Genomic DNA, 22,503 nt, shown 5'->3' on the forward strand with positions numbered 1-22,503 from the left:
CTCTTTTCCTCTCTCCCTATCTTTCTTGTCCATTAATTTGCGGAGAATTGTTGTTGGTTCGATTAAAGGTGTACGCGTTCTCCACGCTTTTTCTACTTTCGCATTTGGAAAAATTATATAATAGCTCTCCAATTTCCAACAAATTTTCACCAATTACGCGTCGATTAAAGTTGGCATCCCGACGTTATCTATCTATCTCCACTGCGTGATTGTAATACTGCGATTCGAACTTCTCAATTCGAGACGATATTTCGCGCGTGTTTCGAGACAAGGACGGATGATGAAAGATATCTCTCGGAACACGGAATATAGGCCGAATCGAAGTATAGGAAGTTTTCGCCGGACAGATTAAGAAAATAGACAACCGCGTTGGAAGGGACGAAGAGTGGGGAGAGGTGGGGGGAAGGTTTGGAGTTAGTTCAAACGATAGCAGCCGTTTCGCCTCCGCGTCCCGTTTAATTTCTGCCTCGTCACTGGTGGAACTTGCCGTTGGCAGTTATTGGCCGGAAAAAAAGAGGGGGGCGGGAAGGAGAGGGAGGGTGGCCTCGGCAAAGGTTGACGGCCATTTTGATTCATCGGGCTCGGTCTCCTCTTTCGAATAAATAATGGCCGGGGAAAGGGGTTTTTTCGTACGCGGAGGTACGGTAAGGTGCGCCAAGCTATTTCGGCCAACCGTAATTCATATTTACGACCAATGGGAGTTACGCCAACTATAAGAGGCTGCATAATGAAACTCGGTCGCCGGTAACACCGCTTCCGCTTTCCCAGCCTCTTTAGTTTCATTTTTCTTTTTTTTTTTTTTTTTTTTTTATGAAACATTGCATCTACATTTTTCCGTAACGCGATTACCCCCCCCCTCCCCTAATATTCGATATCCTCGTTCGAACACCTGTACATGGAAAACAACGAAAAATTTCACCGAGTTCTGGCTTATTATTGGGAGGGGCCGATTTTTGGTCCCAAGTCAAACCTTTTTCCATCGAATCTCGATTCTTTTCGAGAACCACCGACTATTCAAAGGGGAGGGGAGGGGAGGGCTACCTCGGTCCGGCCACGCTTTTATCCCCGCGTCCCAAATTCGACATCTTTCGCTCGGGCTTGTTTACGGATTGTTTAGACGGCTCGAACTATTTACGCGAAAGATTTATGGATCGGCGTTTTCGAATCCGGACGATTTCGCAACCGTTCCGGGTCGTTTCGTCGCTTTTAATGGAACCAACGGGAGCGATAACTGTTGGGAACGGATGGAAAAAAAAAAAAAAAAAGGAAAAAGGAAAAAAAAAAAGCTTCTCCTTGCGCGTGGCAAAATGGGAGTAAACTAGCGTTCAGTTCCATTACATAAAACACGATTACGTCGCACTTTTCGCGCAGCTTCGGCCCTTTCCGGTTCATTGAACCCCCTCCCTTCCCCCCTTTCCGTTTAATCCTCTTTGGAAACCGGCATTCACACCACCGGAATAATTTTATTCCAGAAAGCCAACCTTTCTTCCCGCTCTTTATTATCGCGCTCCGACAATTTCCACCGTCTATATCGATTAAAAAAGGAAAAAAAAAACGAAGACGCGTGATATTTATCGCGAAGTCGACCTGTTCCAACCTGGGAGGAGGGGGGGAAAAAAGCGTTAACGTTTTAACGAGGGACGTCCGGCTGTAAGTTTTAATTGGTCGTCCCCGATTCTCGCTCGTCGAACGAAAAACAGACGCAGCGCCACGCGTCGTCGATTCGATCTCCGCGTTCCCTCTTCTTCGTTCCTCGCCTCGCCTCGCCTCGCCTGGCTTCATCTCGTCTCGCCCCGCCTTCCTACCTACCTTCCTTTCTTTCTTCCTTCCTTGCTTCCCGCAAAGTTGCAGGGCGGATCCGACCGAGAGTCAGAGCTGGAAACATAAAACTTTGGACGACATAACTCACCCATTTCCAGACTATCCCTTCGAGAAATTATTTTCTAGGTGGAGAACACGTTCCGCTCTGGAGAGATGGAGAAGTATTTCTCCGCGCGTGGAAACACAGAGAGAGAGAGAGAGAGAGAGAGAGAGAGAGAGAGAGAGAGAGAGAGAGAGAGAGAGAGAGAGAGAGAGAGAGAGAGAGAGAGAGAGATTGCGAGCTCGTGCGAGACCTTCGAGTCTCGGGAGGATGCGCGAAAAATTCCCTAGAGAAGGCAAGTCTCGGTCTCGATCAAACATTAATCGTGCCTTTCGACGGATAAATTGGCAACGCCCGTTTTATTCGTCTCGCCCAACCGGTATTTGTCCACGATCCCGATACACCAATACGCTTCCTCTCCTTCCCCCTCTCCTTTCGTTTCTTCCTTTCTTTCCTCGACTCGTTCGAGCCGAAACAACCAATCCTGTCCAATCGTTGCACAAAGAAGCAACGTTTTTTCGTTATTTCGAACTTTCCATCGAACAATCGCAACTTGCTTCGACGATCTATAAAAATATTCGAGCAAAGTTAAATTCTGGTGGATTTTAACTAGAGATATTTTTGGCGAAAGGTTAGCAAATCCGAGAGAGGCGATCAGGGAGAGCCAACCTTGTAAACGATTTCGTTAGTTTGGACACGAACCGTGGAGAGGAGCAAAGTAGCGGTTGGATGGTAGCAAATAATCTGATTAACGATCGAATAGGCGAGAGCTTGTTGCGTTCTAACCCGGTAATGGCCTCCCATTATTCGGCCAGTCGCGTCTTCGTCGGGGGATAAGCGAGAGGATAATCACGATCATCCCTCCATTTACCATCGCGGCTCGCCGCGGGAAATCGACCATCATTTTTAAACAATTATAAACGAAAGATATCATATTGAAAAATCCCTTCGTTTAAAAATTCGAAATTAGAAGCGGGAAGGAAACGTTTTTCGAGTTCGTTAAGAAGCAAGTTGGTTAAACCGAATTATTATAGGAGGTGAGAAGACGGGGTTTTACTTTTAGTCTCCTCGACGGAACGGTTAATTTTCTGGCACAAAAATTAGTCTGAAAATGGTGTGTGGGGAGAGAGGGGATGGTGTGAAAGTTCGCCTCAAGTTCGAGCGAAATAAGTGCGGCTAAAGAACAGCGTTGAAAAGTTAGCGCGGCAAACGAGGCGGTGGGACACAGGATGGAAAACGGGTTGGTTGTAGCCAGTTGGTTACGTGTGTTTGTTCAAGGTACACGTATACGAGGACGACGGGGATGGCGAAGGACAAGCTGGGCTCTGGGGAATTAAAAAATTTTTAATTGCAACGGTGAGCCAACGTCGACCGAGGTGCAAAGCGGTTGCTAATTATCGTCTAAGAAATTACAGGGCCGTTAAAGGGGCGAGCCTTCGATAGGCGGAGATTTTAGATTTCAAGATGTTCTGTTCCTTCCCGTTAGACATCCACCGCGAACTCTATCGAAAAGATAGATTTCTATTTTCTCGACAATTTTTCGCATAATCTTTCTACGGTTTCGATTTCTTCTGGTCCTTCTCTTCGAAGATGAAGTGTTGAGTAAAGAAGCCAAGATCAGATTTTTATTTTTAACGGTTCCAGTATCTTCGATAGTCAGACAATAATTTATATTGTAACATAATAATGATTATGTTAACATATTTTAACACTCTTCTAAAACAATGATAACAATTAATTATAATATTACTATTTAAATTTGTGACAGATTAATAATCGATTAATAAACTTATTAGATGTAAAAATTATATACAAAAATTTTGTACAACTTTTTGTTTTATATATATAATGAAAAAAAATTTACGCAACAATTTACTCCCTTCAAAAATATAACATTTTGTCCCATAACAAGCTGCTGGTTTCAGAAAATCTGTATCCATAATCTCTTAATTTATAGTTAGAATTGTTACAAGTATCCGTGGAAATATTTTTGTCAAATATTCGATGCGCATAATTTCTATTCACTGCACGGATGTTTATGGATCATCTTATAAAATTCCTATAAAAATTAGAAACATTTAAAATAAATATATGATATCGTTATATCGTTCTTACTTGAAAAGATTCGTTCCAAATTACATCATCAAAATGCATAATACGTGTAATACGTATCAAGTTGCCATTTTATCGTTTCTTGTTCTTAATATTTATATCGAATATTCTACGGTAATAATTAAATCTAAATAAATTTGAATATTTAATAATTTAATTTTCATTCAAACTATTAGATTGTATATACATCAATATAATAAATTCATTGATCATTTTTACCATTTCAAAATTCATACAAAATTTTTCCAGATCGTAAATTTCCAAACAAAGATATAGCAACAATGGCCACTTCACACTTGCAACGTCTTCCAATTCTATTATTCCTTTCAGTTTGCATTTTAAATAAGGATTGGAGGAAAAATCAAAACCTGCAATAATTTTCTAGATCAGATCAGTTAGAACAGAAATAGAATACAGATTAAATAAAATCAGCAACGATACAATTCGCATCATTACAGTCGTCGATCAAACAGTTAAAGTAAACCATCATGTCGTTCGTTCGAAGCTCATAACATTGGATTGTTCATGCGATCACGAATAGTCGAATTCGACGAATTCAATCTCGTAGCAATTTCTCGAATTGTTATTCATCGGTTTGTTTCGATTGGTGCCTTTATTTTGTCTTCATTGGCTTCGATCAATCTTCCAGAACGTTGAAATCGTCGAAACGAAATTTCGAAAATCAATTTTGACACTGGCGTACCGTTGATACACTTTCTCTGTACACTTCGCGTAACTTTTTTCTTGACTGAACGGCATTCCTAACCTTTTCGGTAATAAAAAGTAAAATACGCCGAAAATATTCACGTTTGGTCTCATATCTTTGTTATCGCACATGACACAAAATCAATATAAAAATCAATGCATAGAATCAAACGAATTTTTTTTCATAAATAAATCGTGAAATACCAACTCTTAAAATATATAATAACACGGTTTGGAACGAAGTTGGCTGTGGATAACGTTCGACTAGCGACTCTCGTGTGAAAAAGTAAAATTACTTTACGAATAACTTAATATACACGATTATACAGTCCTATAGCAATAGGACTGGTCTTTCTTTTATAATAGCATCACGTCTATGCCACATATTCAAAATCAGTTTAGATAACATAAAGGTATTGCCCCGTTTTTTTGCGTTAACCTTTTAAGTAAAAATTCCTCGCACGTATCTTATACACAATCGATGCGATCCTCGATTCGTAACGAATCCGAATTTCGAATAATTGAAATTTTCGCTTTATATTTCGCGGTTCGTTTCCACACGCACTTTGAAAAAACAATGTTATTTTCGTTCGAATTAATTAACCGTCGATTTCCAGCTCTCTCCATTATTGGCCATTAAGAAATTTTTCATCTCTCTCGACGAAAATGAAATCTCCTTGAAAGGATGAAAGGATCGGTACGTAAAATCGTCGAAGGATGAAATTGGAACGAGGTTGGAACGTCGCTTCGGTTATAAGCTTAATTGGCAACGCGTGTCCCGATCGTTATCTCTTTGGTCGGATTACGCGTGTCCGGTATGACATTTCGGCGCAGTATGAATTAATTTCACCGACAAATATTTGAGATGCAAAGGAATTAATATCCCGCGCCACTGTTTATTAATTACGATCTTCAATATTAGTCCGATCCAAATACGAGCCGCAACTCGTCACTACTCGCTACAAAATAGTTCGCTTTAGGCAATTACCACGCGCCACGATTAATCTCCTTCCAGCGATTATGCCGCTCCCTCCTCTTCTCCCCCCCCTCTCCTACCCTCGAGTTCCTTAAAAAACTATCTCGATTATCTCTCGATCCGTTTATCCGATGAATTATTTTTTTTTTTAACGCAGTTCGTGCACACGCGGCTGTGTGCAACGAAGGAGGGAGGGGGAAGGAGAGAAGAGGGGAGGGGGAGAGGAAGGCTTTTTAATCCTGGGCGAGGGGCGCTCGCGTCGTGTCGTGGCACGGTTAACAAGCGTCATAATTCACCGGAGGAATTTTCCCGCGTAAATAATAGTCCCCTTTAAACCTTCTCTTCCCCTTGTTTATAAAAAAAACTGTTCTGCATACATTACCCCGGCCAGGATATTATTATTCCCGGTTTGTTTTCTTTCCTTTCCGTTTCCATTCCTTTTTTTCCGTTCGCGAATTTTAAAAAAAAAAAAAGAAAAAAGGGAAAATAATAAAAGAGCGGATGGAAGAAGGAAGGAAACGCGTCCGTACGCGAAGTAATAAAATTGAAATTTATACTTTCCGTTCGTTTTCGTTTCTCGTTTGCGCGATGCTCCGCCACAACAACAACCGTTTACGCTCCACCCACCGCGAGCGCCCCTGTTTTTGACACGAATTTAATTATTTTTATCGCGACCAGACAGAATTTAAGTGGTCTCCTCTACAGGTCTCGCGCAGCCGGTCCAAAGCTGGCGCACGGAGGAGAAGCCTATTTCATTTCCATTAGACCGACTCTCTCTCTCTCTCTCTCTCTCTATCTCTATCTCTCTCTCGGCCCGTGTTCCACTTTGGAAACGCGCTCGAGGTCCACGCGGCTGTTCGAGGAAGTTCGTTATCATTCGATACGTAAATTTCAATGCGGGGGCTTGCGCAATTTCCGTTTTACATCGTTTCATAAAGAGGAGGTAGACGCGGCAGCTATGTACGCGGCACCGCTTTAGCCCGTGTTTCCTCGAAGCGAGGAAACGAGCGACGACGACGACGACAGGGAAAGGGGGAGGGGGAAGGAGAGGTGGCGAGCACGTGCTCTCACGCTACGCTCCAACGCCTGGAACGTGACGACGGGGAACTAACTCCTCAACCGATGACTCGTTTCATCCTTCTGGCCTTTCGATTCGAATCACTTCTTATTTATTGGAAAGTAATTTCGTTTCTCTTTTTCAAGATAACGAAACACAAGTTCGTTTCATGCGATCGAGAACGAGTTCGATCTCGTGGCAATTTCTTGTTATTCGTCGGTTTGCTTCGAACGATGCGAATTCAGAACATGGCGCATCTTTAACGTCGAAATTATTGAAAATCAGTTTTCACACTTTCTCCATACACTTCGCGTAACTTTCTTTTTGCCCGAACGGTATTCCTAACCTTTTCACTAATGGAAAACGTAAAATATGATCGATGTAATCGAATATAATCGAACCGAATGCTCTCTTTGGTCTCGTATCTTCATTATCACTCACGAAGAACACAACCGCACGACAAAATCAAACGAATTTTTCTTACAATTAAACCATGAAACGCCAATTCTCGAAATATACCGTAACAACACGGTTTAGAACGAAGTTGGCTGTGGATAAACGTTCGAGTAGCGCCGCCCGTGTGAAGAAGCAAAATTACTTTCCCAGTGATATTATATACTCGTGCTTCGCGACGATCCAGTCGGATGAATTTTCGATAGATCGAAACCCTTGTAAATCCCTGGGAATTACATCGGTTTATTTAGAAGAGCGACTCGTTGATCAGGAACGACGTCTGCTCGTCGAGAGACGCTTTGAGCAAACGTGTACAAACAGGTTTCCAGTCGAACGTGTATCAAAGATCGCGCGAGAATTCCGGCCTAGAGACGATCAAACTCGAAAACGTACGTACCTATCTTCACTTAGTCGCCACGTTTCCGTTCGAGTGAACGTGAGGCCGAGTCGTAAGCCGGCCCGCGCATCCCTGCTCCCCTGATTCCGTTCCATTCCCCTGGCCCTCGATCTGGCTCGACGAGCTACGGTTGAAGAACGGTGTCAAGAATTCGACCGGCAACGGAAAGATGATGGTCGAGTTCTTCTCCGCGGATATGTTGCTCAACGTTTGCAGATACCTTAGCTGTGTCGTGGAATACACATACACACACATATGTATATATATATATGTAGAGAGATCGATATTCGTTCGTATGGAATAATCGAAGGAGGGGGACACGTTTGGGGATTGGTCGAGTGCGAGAGGAGTAATTCGTTTTCTCGAATTAAACGGGACGAGGGTAATTAGAGAAAGAGAGAGAGAGAGAGAAAGAGAGAGTGGAATTACAAAGATATCTTTGACGTTCCTCGAGGAGGCAGGAGGTGGAACGTACCTGAAGAGCGGCTGGACTAGTGGAAATGACATCACTGGCCTCTTTCAGGGCACGGGAAGCCAGCATCTCCCCTTCCGCCGCGATCACTTTGGCCCGAGCCTCCCTTGCGGCTTCTGCCTCCGTGGCCATGGCTCGTTGCAGCTGCACCGGAAGCCGAACGTCCTTTCTAAATCAGGAACATCCGTTCCAACTCCTTTCGTTTCCCTTTCGCCTACCTTTACCTGTCTCTCTTTACCTACTACAACCCGATTCACGAACCGCGAGATCCCATCGATTTTCATGATATTCGATTTTTCTGTCCCATTTCTCTCTCTCTCTCTTATACGCGTTACGTATAATTTTACGATTTCGTCTTTCGAAACGGAAGGAAAGGAATGATCATGCATGGAAAACTAGTTTTTTTTTTTTTTTTTTTTTTTTACGAGACTCGGCCTTAAAAGAGAGAGATGGAACGCCGTGTAAGAGTGGACACATTCGAGGATAGTTTCTTGGCCAAGTTCCACGGACACGGCCGGAATAAAGAAGATTCCTTTGTTTTATGCGTTCTCTTACGTACGTGTTTTCGGATCGAAGCGTATGGTTTCCGCGTAGCGAACAGTGAAGCGGAAACGAGCTCCGTCGAATCTCGTCGAGATGGATAAATTCCCGTTTCGCGATTGGATAAGAACGAATTTCGTTTTTCGAAAAGGAAGGGAAATAAAAATATTCTATCCTTTTTATTATTTTTCCTTTTGCGTAGGTTAGTCGACATACGGGTTCGAGGTTAAAAATGGTCTGCGCCTTTTTGCCAGGCGAATCGGTCATTTTCAAGAAAACAAGTCGCGTGTATTTCTCGTCGTCAAAATGCACTTTGCCTCCAACTATTCGTTCGACGAGAAACAGAAACGCGCGAACGTTCCTTTCTTCTACTTAATCATCAACTCCGTACGGATAGAGGCAGAGCTTTCGCGTTCGAGACGGGAGGTGGCGCTGTTCGCTGTTTCGATGTAACGAGAGACGGGAAACATTTTTTCCCGGCGATAAGTAGCGCACTTGGGCCGCGCCACGATCTCCGCACGGCTCTTTGACGCGTGTTTCAAAGGGTTCTTTTCACCGGATACTCGAATCTTTTCCACCCTTTAGAAAAAGGGGAGAGACTATCGGGGAACGCGGAGACGATGCGAGCATCGAGACTAAAGGGCTCTTCCTTTTCGGATACGTCTCGTCGAGCTATGATCCTCCCCCCTCCTCGCCCGCCTCCCTCCCCAGTATTCGCGTTTATGCGCGCCCGCGTACGTCGACCAGTGAACACGACGCGCGCCACACTTTCCTCCGGCCAAGTATTTCGTCACTTTTTTTTCTTCTTCTCTACCTTTCGTTTTCTTACAACCTTTAGGACAAAGAAAAAGCGAAATCGGTAGGATTTTGAATTTTATTTTCTACGCGAATTTTTCTTTTTCTCAGGCTTCTCTCAGTTTTGCATTTTCGCGAAAAATAATCCGATCGAATTAAAGTAAACTATATATCGATTTCGTTCGCTGCGTACGATTGTCGTACGATGGTAAATGGTCTTTCGAATAGCGTCACATTTGCTCGACATTCATTCGATTTTAGACTTTAACATCCTGTTTTTATAACACGTTTCTCGAGACCGTTTTCTAATATCTCGATATACGTCGATATACGATTGGATACTTAAAATCGATCGAATTAATATCGGTTCTTTCAAGAATGGTCGGAAAATTGAAATAGGATAGGGAGAAAAGATCGTTCCTTACCGATTCGAGATAAAAATACGAAATTCTCGGCGTATCGAGTGGAACGATCATCGAGGCTGTCGATCAAGGGTTATATTTCACCGTATCCGCTCCTTTCCACCGAGTTCAACGAGACGAGATATTCTTCTATCCGTCGATAACGTAACGTTTATACGTTCGTCCGTCCCGCGATGATCGATAGACGGACTATTTTTCCTTCGATCGTTGACTCTCGATCCTGCCATCTATCTTCCTCGAAAAGCGAAATCGGTCACGGCTCGGAGCCCTCGGTCTCCGCCAATCGTTTTTACCGATCGAGGACGGGTTCTCGACTGCGTCGGTTAAAAGACTTGGGACGCGTATATATATATATATATACTCACATTTCAACGCGTTCGACCTTGACACCCCAGGGCTCCGTGGCTTCGTCGAGTGAGGTTTGCATGGTGTGGGAAATGGTTTCACGTTCCGAGAGAATTTCGGCCAAGTTTCTCGTCCCAAGCACCGTTCGCAACGTGCTGGCAGCCAGTAGCCGAGTCGAGTGGCTGGAAATATCCCGCCAATTTCGCTTTTACCCAATTACTGCGAAATTTCACGTTTCGACGAGCGTCCATGATTTTTTATCTCACGCGCGTGCACGTGTGTACATCGCGCGCGAGTGAAATCGTTTTTTTTCTCTTTTTTTTTTCCTTCTCCCCCTTCCTCTTCCCCATTGGTAGCTCAGTAACGGGAAACGAGCGTAGTAACGTTTTAACGTCGTAATCAGTGGAGTGGAGTGGAGGAATTTTGATCAAAGTTGGCGGCGTCGAGTCGAAATGAATACACCGTACAATTACGTCGTCGTCTTTTCCATAATTAAACATCGGCCCCCCCTCCCGTCCGCGCTCCAGTTAATTAAACGTCGTCCGCCTCGCGGAAACTGTCACGTGTGCCGTGCGTTTAAAAAAAACGTCTCGTCCACGTTGCGTCCTCGCTCGTCGAGATGGAGCTCGGTTAATTCTATCTATCGTGTATTCCATTTTTCCAATTCCGCTGCAACGGAACACTTTCTTCTTTATCGATCGAGAAAGTTTCTCTCTCTTTCTTTCTCTCTCTCTCTGTCTCTCTCTCTTGCGCGCGCATTCGCGAAAGATTTTCGAGCCAATCGATGCAACTTTCACGCGATTAATCAGTTTGCTCCCCGCGCGGGGCGAATTCTCTCTCTCTCTCTCTCTCTCTCTCTCTCTCTCTCTCTCTCTCTCTCTCTATATATATATATATATATATATATATATATATATATATATATATATATATATATATATATATCCTTCTCTCCCCCCTCTCTCCCCCTCCCTCCCTCCCCCCCCCTCTCTTTCTCTCTCTCTCTATCCCCCCTTCTCTCTCTCTCTCTCTCTCTCTCTCTCTCTCTCTCTCCTTCTCTCTGTCTCGCATTTTTCTCCGGCATCGGCGATTCCAGACGACGAGGACGAGGACGAGGACGACGCTCTACGAGTCCCGTGATGCTAATTAAAATTTCAGAAAATGGTGTCCGCGTTAATTAACCCCGGTCGTCCAAGGAAGCCCTAATTAATTTCCCTCGTCTCGACAATTTCGGCGCTTATCCCAGACGCCGTCTTAATCTAAAGTCGAATGCCCCTTCCCTTTCATCCTCCTCCCCCCTCTCCTCCACTTTTTTCGCGTTTACACACGTAATCGGGAATTCAAATTCAAAATTCAAAACGAGAAAAAGGATCGTATCAATCGCGCGGAAAAAATCCGTGATTAAGTTCGATTTTTCTATTTCTCTCTCTCTCTGTCTTTCGTCCTTTCCCCCTCCCCTTCCACATTGGTTTTTCAACGGTTGATACGGATTAAAATTGCGAGCGCGGTTGTTTCCCTCGTCTCCCCGAGAGAAATAGAAGGAAGCTAAATGTTACCGAGTCATTCAACGAGTTGTCGCCGGTCCTTTCGCCAACCATTCGCATTACGCGGGTGAAATCTCTTTTGCGATAGCGCGCATTTCCTTCCCCCTCCACCCTCGCCCCACTACCCATTAACCACGCTTGCCGCGCACCGCGTTCATTTCGCCGAGTTAACGGCGAAAAAAAACACGGCTAAACGCGGTTACCGTTATACCGCATCGTTCAAAATTTTCATACGGGATTGAAAATCTTTTTCTCTCTGTGTAAAGCTCGAGGGGAGAAGGGGAAAAAGTATCGAAAGTATTTGTACCTGTAATTGGCTATCTTGATTACGGCGTTCAACGGCTCCTTTATGCGATAATAGACGACCGCGTCCACGCTCACCGTCACGGAATCCTTGGTGAGAACTTCTTGCGGAGGCACGTCGAACGAGACCGTCCTCAGATCGACGCGCACGCAGTTGTCCACGCATGGCATCACGAAAAACGTGCCTACGGAGTAGTAATAAATGAAATATTACTGGGAGAAAGGAAAAAGAGAGAGAAATTGCCTCATCGTTATATGATTCGAAATTCGATTTAATCATTCAAGATTGAAATATTTGAGATCGAATTATTTTGATAGTATTATTCGTACGCGTTACGAGAAATAAAAGAATGTTTATATCGTGTCGGTACGTAAGAAAACTGTAGGTTTCTATGCCTACGCTTAAAGCATTAAGGCTTAGATACGGATCATCTTGGGTTAGTGTATGTGATAAATGCCACGGTAGAAGTAAAAATGTGTGGGGAAATAAGCGTTCAGTTCATGCTGTTTATTGGTGGAAAGAACTCTCGCGAGACGGTGCAGGGGCAAGAGGGATCCGCCTATCCCCACTTTAGACACCGCTTTAGACTTTGTTGACAATTCCGACACCGCACGCTGCATACTAATAGAAGAGCTACAATTCGAATATTCAAAATCGATAATCATACAAGACTAAAATTATTTTCTAAAATTTATATTATAATTATAATTTTAATGGTATGTCTAGCTTATTCGTATACGTACAATTATTATTATCTTAATTATTTATACAAAATTATATTTATAAATTAAACTATCGTTACTAATCATAATTAATCTACGCGTATTATGAGAAAAAATTTTTATATTGCATCGATACTCTGGATTAATGCATCAAAGTTTAGATACAGAATAAGTAGAAACAAAGAAACTGTACTGTTTACCGTTGAAAAAAAGTCACGTAAGATGGAAGGGCAAGAGGGGTCCTTCGCTAGGACCGCCTACTTTCCTACATTTCAGACGCTTTGTTGACACTACGCGCTACTGAAATATTTTCTAAACTATTAATTATCCTGATGTTATATCTAGCTTATTCGTACAATTATTATTTTAACTACACGAATATGAAATTACGTTTATAAATTAAATGGATTAGTACATGTGACAAACACTATGGTAGAAACAAAAAATAGGTGTTTCCTTTCAAATTGACCAATCGGATTCGCGTTTGTTTCCACCGTGGCGAGCATAGGTTTACCTGGTCCATAAGCGGCGCCTTTCAGCCGTCCCATTCTGAACACGACGGCCCTCTCGTACTCTTGCACGACTTTGAAGGTGAAGCAGAGCGAGAAGGGCAACGTAACGAGCACCAGCAGGAACGAGCCTATAGTTGCCAACAACTCGACGAATCTAGTCGTAGCTCCGATCTTCGTCTCGCCTCGTGCCACCGACGATTCCTCTGTTTCCTCCCAGAGAACAAAACAAAGGAAGGTGATATTTACAAGATGATGCAAGCGCGACACGCTCGTAACGAAGGAATAATAATTCGCGAGGAGGGGAGGGAGGGGAAGAAGAAAAAAGGATTTCGAGTTCTCCGCCGAGTAATGGAAACGATTTATCACCGATTATACCGGTAGAGGATTTCCTTCCGTGTCTCTTTTCCTTGATATCGCGCGCAAAAGCAATCGCGCAAAGGTCTCCCTCTCCCTCTCTCTCTCTCTCTCTCTCTCTCTCTCTCTCTCTCTCTCTCTCTCTCTCTCTCTCTCTCTCTCTCTCTCTCTCTCTCTCTCTCTCTCTCGTTCTCGGTAAATTGCGCGTGAAATGGAACGACTGGCAGAAAAGTAATTCGTCCCCCATCCGTCCACGGCCTTTCTCATTAATTTCATCGCGTTACTTTTTCTCTTCAAAATTCACCGGCTGCGATTTTCGAATCGATCGAAGTTCCCGCGATTTAATAATAATAATATTCGTCGAAAAGAAAGAGAACGTCTTCGAGAGGACGAAAACTGGAGGGATTCGACGCGTTCCTTTTCTCTCTCTCTATTCTTTTTTACCGCGAGCTCGGGATTCGCGAGCCGGACACCGTTTTTTTTCTTTTCTCCCCGAAAATAATCTCGCTATATTTTTCTTTGCTTTTTTCGCAGCTTTCGCCCCCTCTATTTGGCAATGGGTTTGAAACGAAAACGGCAACGTTGGGAAATACTATCGTGCAACGTGGTGGCCTCACTGAACTCGACGAAGCACTCGACTCCACCGCTGTCGGTTTTCGCGCATCCGTAGCGTACCATGTCGCATCACGCCAGGGATCCCCACACCACTTCCTCTCACTTCCTCCCTTTTTCCAACCTCTTCCTCTCTCTCGTGTCGTCGATCACTCTCGGCTCCTTCGACGACGATTAGTCCCTAGTTCCCTCTGCAACGATTTTCCTCCGAAAATTCTTTCTTCGTCCCCTGGATGGAGATCCCCATAGATTCCGGGGGCGGAATCCGCTTACGACGAAGGCGTTTCGCCCACTAAGGGACGGCGAGCAACGAGCGGATTTTATGGTGGGACGAGGGATAAACGGCCGCCAGGCTACCACTACCACACGCGTCCACGCCGCAACACCGCAAACCTCTACCAAATTAACCGGTCGTCATACCCTCCTCGGAACACGCTCCTTGTTTATGTACATAATGAGTAATTGCGTGGCGTGGATCGACGAAACGCAGCGTTTCGCGGGCCCGCCGGAGGCGCTGTTGCCCGCGTTTCATCTTTCGCCCGGCGGACGCGAAATCTTTTTCGCTCCTCGCCCTTTTTTATCGACCGAAACTCGCCTGTCGTCCGAAGCGACACAACTTCGAATATTTCGGCGTCCCGCAAGCGAAGCGTTAATACGTCGGTAATCGAGGCGTCGTTCGAGACCACTTTATGGCGTCGTAAAAGGATACCCCCTCCTCCTCTCCCCGTCGTAAAATCGATTTAATTTCCAGGTTAGGGTCGAGGGATACTTTATATTCCCGTAATTGAATCGTTCGTCACGGTGAAATTTGAGAATTTGCCTCGAGAGGGGGGGAGGCCAATCTTGCTGCGTTAATTCTTCGACGAAGTGAGACCCCCCCTCCTCTTTCTTTCCTTCTCCTTGGAGAGAGAGGGCGCGACGACAGGCGTTAACGAGACGAGTTCCCTTTGAACGGAGGAATATAATATGAACCGCGTAAAATCGAATACGCGTCGATTAACCCTTTCCATTTTTTTTCTCCCCCTCCCCATATAATTAACGAAAGAGACGTCGTTGAATTAATTAAAAGTACGAGACACTTTGAAAGAGGGAAAGCGTAATATTAAAGCGAATTTTTCCAAATTACCAAGGAAGAGAGAGAGAGAGAGAGAGAGAGAGAGAGTACAAAAGAAGCGGTTAAGTTGGGGAAAAAGTGTCCTCTTTCCACGGATCCGTTCTTGGGATCTATAAAAAAGTCGTACAATGAAATAATTGCAAGCGGTTTGAAAGCCTGCCTTTTCTTCGTTTATTTATTTTTATCTCGTTCTCGCTCGTTCATAATTTCAAAAAACGCTTCCCTCGGATTTTCCCGAATCCGAATTCCCCAAACCATCGAAAAAATTGCCGAGAAAAATTGTAACGATCCGGGGATTTAAAAATCGGTTGGGGGAGGGAGGGGGAGAAAAAGAGGGAGCGGTAAAAGTTGCGCCAAATAAAAAAAAAAAAATACTTACGATCGAGTGTGCGGCGGACGATAACGCGAGAAACGCGGACAGCGAGTTGGTTTTCGAATCGTCGATCGATCTATCGTCTGTCGATATAGCAGGAATAATCGGCCGATTCGAGCGAGCAAGTCGTCGGCGCGATAACAAATTCCCCGTTTAATCGGCAATAACGCCGAAGGAACAATTCCGCTAATTTCCACATTGTTTGGACAACAATTTTATTCCGCGTAATTTCCGCCCCGATTCGAAAACCTCCCTCCTTTAACGACAATTGTCAACGATTCCCTTGTTAATTTCTCGCGATTGGAAAATTTTGCGCGAAGTTTCGAACAACGGGCGGTGTAATTAGATGGGAGGAGGAACGAGGGGAAGGGAGAGAGAGCAATAGTTTCCAAGAATAACGATTAGCCTCGATGATTCAAACGCCGAGATGTTTGAACGAGTATCCTCGTATATCCGTCGTATATTTGCCCCTCCCCGAGAGCATTTTTATGTATAAATTGGGGATAAACGAAGGGAGCGATAAAGCAGCGGCGAGGTGGTAATCGACTCGTGACAGCGTTTAAACACGGAGGAATGTTTGGTTATTCTAGGCCAGTCGCGTTGATTCGATAACCCGTTGTCCGTTGCTCGATTTATATTCGACGTCCGAGCGATCGATGGAATTTCCTTCCACTTTTATACTTTACGATTTTAATTTACGAGGATCGCCGTTGCCCGAATTTATCGAGCTATTTTTTTCACTCCGATACCGACCAATGATAACTTTTTATGATACACGGTTGCTAGAGAGGAAGAGAGGGAGAAAGGGGGCTTTTTTCCCCGTTTCAATTAGAAACTAAAATTAAAAACTCGTTAGTCGAAACGAAAGCATTCCTATCCTCCTGCGAGGTGGATGACCGTCCCGACGACGAAATCGATCGATGTGCCGGATGCTTTTTGACGTAATACCTCGTTTCCCAAATATTTCCACCGATCATCAAGTTCGAAACAAACGCATCGCTTTCCCGCTGCCGGGGGTTAATAAGCGTAACGATATATTCGTATCGCTCCCTCTTTTCCATTAAATCCGTGCGGGAAGCAGAGAGAGGAAGAGAGAAAGGGAAGGAGAGAGAAAGAGCGGTGACCGAATTAAAAAACATCGCGTTACTCTAATTATACACACGTGTCGTTCGCCAATATTCGATTACACGCACGATAGAGGTATCCCGTGCCGTTTCCCGATTCGCTTTTTCGTTATATATTCAGTACGCTTATATTCGATTACGCGAAAAACGAGTAGATGCGAGGTAGGAGGCGGTTGGATCGCGCAACGTCGCCTTTGTCCTCCGTCCTATTAATAATAATCAGCCACCGGATATACCGGCGCTAATGAGCAACAAGCTACACGTCTAAATTGCACCGTACCATTTACTTGACGGCGATCGTGAATATTAGTCGTATAACAGACGTGAGGATATTATTCCGCCGTTAGAGCAAAACTTAGATCTCTGTCTCACTCTCTCGTCGCGAGACTCCCCCCTCTTCACCCGTCTACTTACCGAGTCGACGTCTCGAACGTCATCTGACGGGTCAACGCCATCTGTGGGGACCATCGATTCCCTTCTTACTGCGAAAGTTGAGCCATCTTGGTCACTCGGATTAGTACTCGAACTATGCTTGAAAGCGCCGTGTGTCGTTGATGGTGGACGGTTTCGGATCCATAAATCGAACAACATCGATCAATTCTTATCGAAACAGAAACCAAGGAAAGCAGTGAAAAAATCTTCACGCGTTTGTTTCAATAGAGAATAAATTTCGAATAATGTTTTTAATGTTACACGTTCCTCTTTACGCGTTCCTCGTACGATCCATGTCGTTCTATCCGCTTCACGTGTTTCGTGCAACGTTATTCGTGCCACTCGCTACCTTCTATCTTGTTACACTATAAAATTTCAAGTTTCCGCCTATCTCGTTACGTAGCAATTTACTCGTCGCCCCGTGGGGAAAATAACATTTTAATTCGCCGTTAATAAAAGACGAACCGAATTACACTCTCTGAGATCTCTGAGAGAAAGAGAGAGAGAGAGAGAGAGAAGTGAACCGGATCCCTGTATTTACCGTGGAATTCCGTGACGCGAAAGAATCGCTAGACGTATCCATCGATCCGAAATCGAGCGATATCCTGTAATGAAACGATCGGACATGGCGATTACGAGAGATCGATGAAATTGGTAGAACGAGATATTTAATCTCGTTGGAAAATCGCACGCAAACCAGATATATATGTACAACGTATGTTGGCGATAAATTCAAGAATTAGACGAGTTTCTCGTCTCTGTAAACGCAATCGATGCGACGGGTATTTTCGACCGCATTAACTTTCCGAAACCAACGGAATCGAATTAACTCCCGACGGATTGCGGGATGCAAAACTGTCAACAAACTGGAAACCGAGCGGAGTGAAGGGATTCGATGTCCATGTCCTTCCATTTCTCGTCCGTAAAAAAAGAAAATAGCCAAGAAACTGATGAAAAGAAAACAGTGATATTTGTCACGTATACTGATCCAAAGTATTCTACAATATAAAATTTTTTTTATTTCTCATAATTAGCGTAGGCTAATTACAATTTGCAACAATAGTTTGATAGTTTCGAAAATATTTCAGTCCTTCCAGTCTTAGATGACTATTCTAACGTAACTTCACGAAGAAAAACTAATTTTTATGATTTTGAATATTCAAACTGTATCTCTTACTGTTATGCAGCGTTGTCAAGTGGTTTGTCAATAAAGGGTCTAAAGTGGGGATGGGCGGTCCTAGCGAGGGACCCCTGTTGCCGTTTCGCGAGACTTCTTTCCACCAGCGAACAGTACTTAGCTAGCATGCACGTTGTGTGTATCGTAGGATTCAGCACGGCGTAAGCTACCAAATCACCGTGACCATACTACGTATGTACGTATATACCTCTGTGTATAGCCGGTGTTTGCGACCGCGTGTATATCCCTCGTCCGTGAGGGAGTAAATCCCGAGGATAACTAGGTGTTACGGGAGAAGGAAAGGTGGGGTTGGAGTTAGAGTGGTTGGTGATTCTTTAAACCTGGCGTGGTTCGTTGCGCGCTAAACTTGGCGGTAAATCCTGTGCTGTGTACCCGGTCTCAAAGAAAGGGAGGGGGGGAGGGTCTCAGATTTATAGTAGTTACCCGTGTTTTCCCTCCACCCTTATTATTCGTATTATACAAACGAATTCCACTTATCGGTGTTACGCTTCCCTCGCTTCGGTCTCGGGAGGATCGGTTTTCGAGCAAGTGGTACGCGAGAGACGGGGGATAGTAATTGCCATCGAATATGTTTACCAACGGAACTAGCAGATTCCGGGGAAAGGATGGTCGAATGGAAGACGCAACAGGTAGGCTTAAAAGAAGTTTAACGCGGCATTCGAGGGGATTGGAAATTAACGAGTGGTGTTGGCCCGGATGCAATCGTGATTAACTCGAATAATTTCCGCGTCTCGTTCCGTATCTCTCAACAATTTCACGGTGTGTCGCGTAAACTCTGCTCGCTCGATCGTTAGATAGCTCGGTTACTCCTTTGTTTAACCGCGTACGCGTACCCGTCTGTACCTTCCTGTCTCCCGCACATAGAGTTTAAAGCAAGCGAGACTTATGAACCGAGGACCGAGAAAGTCCATAGACGCGCGCAGACCCGTGTGTGTCTATTTTGTGACTACGAATAGGGGGAGCGGTAGAGGGAAAGGTAGAGGAAGAAACGTAGACTAGTCGATGTGACGATCCTGTGGGAATGCTTGAACCGTGATCACGTTGTTAAGCTTTCCATATCCTACCTCCATCTTCCTTTTCTCTATCTTCTCTATTTACTCTCTATAGCAAGCTTGCAGCGAGCTCTACAAAAGTCTCTGCTCGGCCGATACATTAACGTTGCACGTTTTCTTCTTTACTCTCGCGTGCGACGTAAAAAAATATTACGAGTTCAAGAGAGTTTAAAAAAAAAATCCAATATTTTACGGGAAAAGTGATGTTATCATTGACGTGTTTTGATGTATTTTCGCGCGAAAAAAGGAAAAATCCCGATACGAAGTTTGGGAAAAATTTGATCTGGGCCTGGAAAAATCGAATCGCGGAAATTTTTCCAAAATTCACCCAACGCTGCACGGTTTAACCTTCGAATATTTCGAATCGTTCGTTCGTTCGTTCGTTCGTATCCTGGAAAATGCATTTGCATTCGTATTATAACGTGGAGCGGCGCGATAGGGGGAGCGAGGAGAGCGGGACGTTTTCGAATTACGTAACCAAATCTGAGGTACGAGGACGGTGAAAACGCGGACGTGTTTTGGCCAACGCGTGATCGCACCCTATTCCCAACGCGGTATCGCGACGCGCTTGTTTGCGTGGTAACCGTCCCTCTAAGCGCTCGTCGACCAAATTAATCAGCCACGACGGTAATCGATGTTCGACGAGATATTCGAGATGGAAGACGTAAATTAAATTAAGGGAGAGAGAGAGAGAGAGAGAGGGAGTGTGCAATCGATGATCCACAACGTGTTCCTCTGTAACGATCGTTTTCTTTTCGAAAGAGAGAGATAGAGAGAGAATGGTAATTCAAAGTTTGGATCGATTTTGATTTCGGATGGAAGGAGAGGCAAGAGTAGATTGGCTATCGGTTTCGAAACAGTGACGTATGTGTCGTGTACGAATACTCGTCGTGGCCGAATACTCGATCGAGATCGAAGAGAAGGGAGTATGGCGCGTGGTACACAGATCGAAAGGGAGCGATACCATTATCGGGAGGATGCTCGCAGCTCGTTAAGGATGATTCAAGATAATATTGGTCGACTGACCATTCTGCTAAACGTTTACAGCTCGTCGAGCATTCACCGTGTCTCCCGATCTCGTCTAATGGCCGCTACGTGCTGGCTGGCAAGGATCTTCCGGCCGGGATGCGGCCGATAGCCGGCGTGCGCTGCGTATTCCAGCTTTGCACACGGCCCGCCCGTCCATCGTGTCTCGTCCGCGTATAAAGCGGAGATAGCGGAGATTAGTCCCCAAGGGAAAATTAGCTTCGAATAACACATTCCTTCGACAAAAATTAATCAGATTTTCTCGATTATTCGTATCATTTGTGAACGATTTATCGATCGAAGAGATTTAACAGGGATTTTTGAGAAACGGGATCGTTAATTGGAATCGCGTTTCGCCCATCCCGTGTAACAATACAATAACCGATTCCCATCGTATCGAGCATACTGTTAATATCGATTTTAATAGCGCTCGTTATATTCAACATCGTGTGGCTCGATTATATTATTCAAACATTTAATTAGCCATTCGATTTATTCAGCAATAATAACGGGGGGGGCCGAAGAAAATTAAACGAATGGATAAATAAAACGCGCTACGCGGCGCGTTATATCGCGTATATCCGTTTTCGATATACATACATACATATATATATCAAATATCGGCAATTTCGTGTCACACGATTCGTGCAAATTAAACAATCTGAACTTTGACTCGTTTCGAAAATAACACAAATTCGATATTATATTCCTCGTATCGTTGTCACGCATCGTTCTCTCATCGAATTGACAAAAGTCAAAAAGAATATCCTTCGTATCGATCGAGGAGGTGGAGGGGGGGGAGTCGTCGCGGCGTTTAACGATCATCGCGTTTAACGGATGATGCGAGTCAGTCGGAGAGTGGGAGGGGAGGCAGGGTGGGGGGAGGATGATCGCAGTTTGCGCCGCTTAATAATAATAATAATGGCGCGAGCCGCAGAGCGGTGGGCGCATATAGCCGCGAGTTGGGGAGTGAGGAGCGGGCCACGCCGAGTTGCACGCAAACGCGTGGACGGAATGCGATTTACGCGACTATGCATCGGCGGCCGTAGATATCCGTGATCGATTCCTATGCCCAGAATGCTCGCGATAATAGCGCAATATGCGGCTCCCGCCACCTTGCTCTACTCTCCTCCTCGACGATCAGGATCTTCGATCGAATTTATTCCCTTTGTTTCCTTTTTTTTTTTGCTGCGTGACGAATGTTTTACAAATAACGTAAAATCATCAGATTTCTTCATTCTAAAATAAAATTGGAATTCTTGTTCAAAAATCAAATTTGTCTCGAGCTAATTTTATTTTTTTTTTTTTTTTTAGGGCTTCCAAGCTAACATTGGGGACATTGTGAGAACCATAATTTTGGAGGAATTTAAGATTGAATATCTTATGTAATATATATTTTAAAATATAAGTTTGTCTCTTATTGATTGATAACGAAATCTAGCGTGAAACAAAGTGCTTCGAACAATTGTTATATTAAGTGGAAAAAATTCGTTTTCAAATTTATAAAAAAATAATTGTTTCAATATAACCGTAAAACTCTTATATATTATTAAATTTTAATCCTCTTTTTTAAACGTTTACAGATTAAACAAAATATACAGCGTTTATAAGCAGTGAGCCAATCGATAACTGATCATTTAATACATTTCAGTAATCGAGACTTATTCTGTAAATTTATTAAGAAGCGTTTAAATTTCATGATATGACATCTCGAAACATTTATTTTAATTTAAATCATTATACATATTATCAATAAATTTTTTTTGTAAAGTTTAAGTAATTATTTCATGTTAGAAATTCATAAAGGATTTGTCAATGATTTTTTATATGTTCCACTAACAGTTGGATATATGAAAAGTAGAAACTCTCTATTTTTTTTACTGCCATATTTGATTCGCAAAACTTTGCAAAATTATATATTAAAATTAATTTTGTTTACAACCGCACTTGACACAGATTTAATTTAGCCACTCATATTTATGGATTAATTTTAATCTATCT

The 22,503-nt window shown here is 43.8% G+C and overlaps 1 protein-coding gene across 12 annotated transcripts; it reads right to left on the reverse strand.

Moving 5' to 3' along the window:
• Nucleotides 1-788: 788 nt before the first annotated feature.
• Nucleotides 789-21,714, reverse strand: LOC551688 (band 7 protein AGAP004871). Of its 12 annotated transcripts, none has more exons than XM_016910774.2 (8): nucleotides 17,209-21,714; nucleotides 13,220-13,427; nucleotides 11,987-12,167; nucleotides 10,156-10,317; nucleotides 8,037-8,202; nucleotides 7,562-7,786; nucleotides 4,193-4,341; nucleotides 3,670-4,100 (listed from the first exon to the last, which is right to left on the reverse strand). In XM_016910774.2, exons 1-6 carry the CDS (start codon nucleotides 17,383-17,385, stop codon nucleotides 7,568-7,570), a joined length of 1,113 nt encoding a protein of 370 aa, XP_016766263.1. In that variant the 5' UTR covers nucleotides 17,386-21,714; the 3' UTR covers nucleotides 3,670-4,100; nucleotides 4,193-4,341; nucleotides 7,562-7,567. The 12 variants fall into 12 exon arrangements, with proteins under 12 accessions (XP_006568845.1, XP_006568844.1, XP_016766263.1 ...); XM_006568780.3 differs by having other exon boundaries at nucleotides 4,193-7,390; XM_016910773.2 differs by having other exon boundaries at nucleotides 4,415-7,786.
• Between the last annotated feature and the right edge of the window lie 789 nt (nucleotides 21,715-22,503).

This window comes from Apis mellifera, linkage group LG2 (genome assembly GCF_003254395.2).
Source record: "Apis mellifera strain DH4 linkage group LG2, Amel_HAv3.1, whole genome shotgun sequence".
Classification (NCBI taxonomy): domain Eukaryota; kingdom Metazoa; phylum Arthropoda; class Insecta; order Hymenoptera; family Apidae; genus Apis; species Apis mellifera.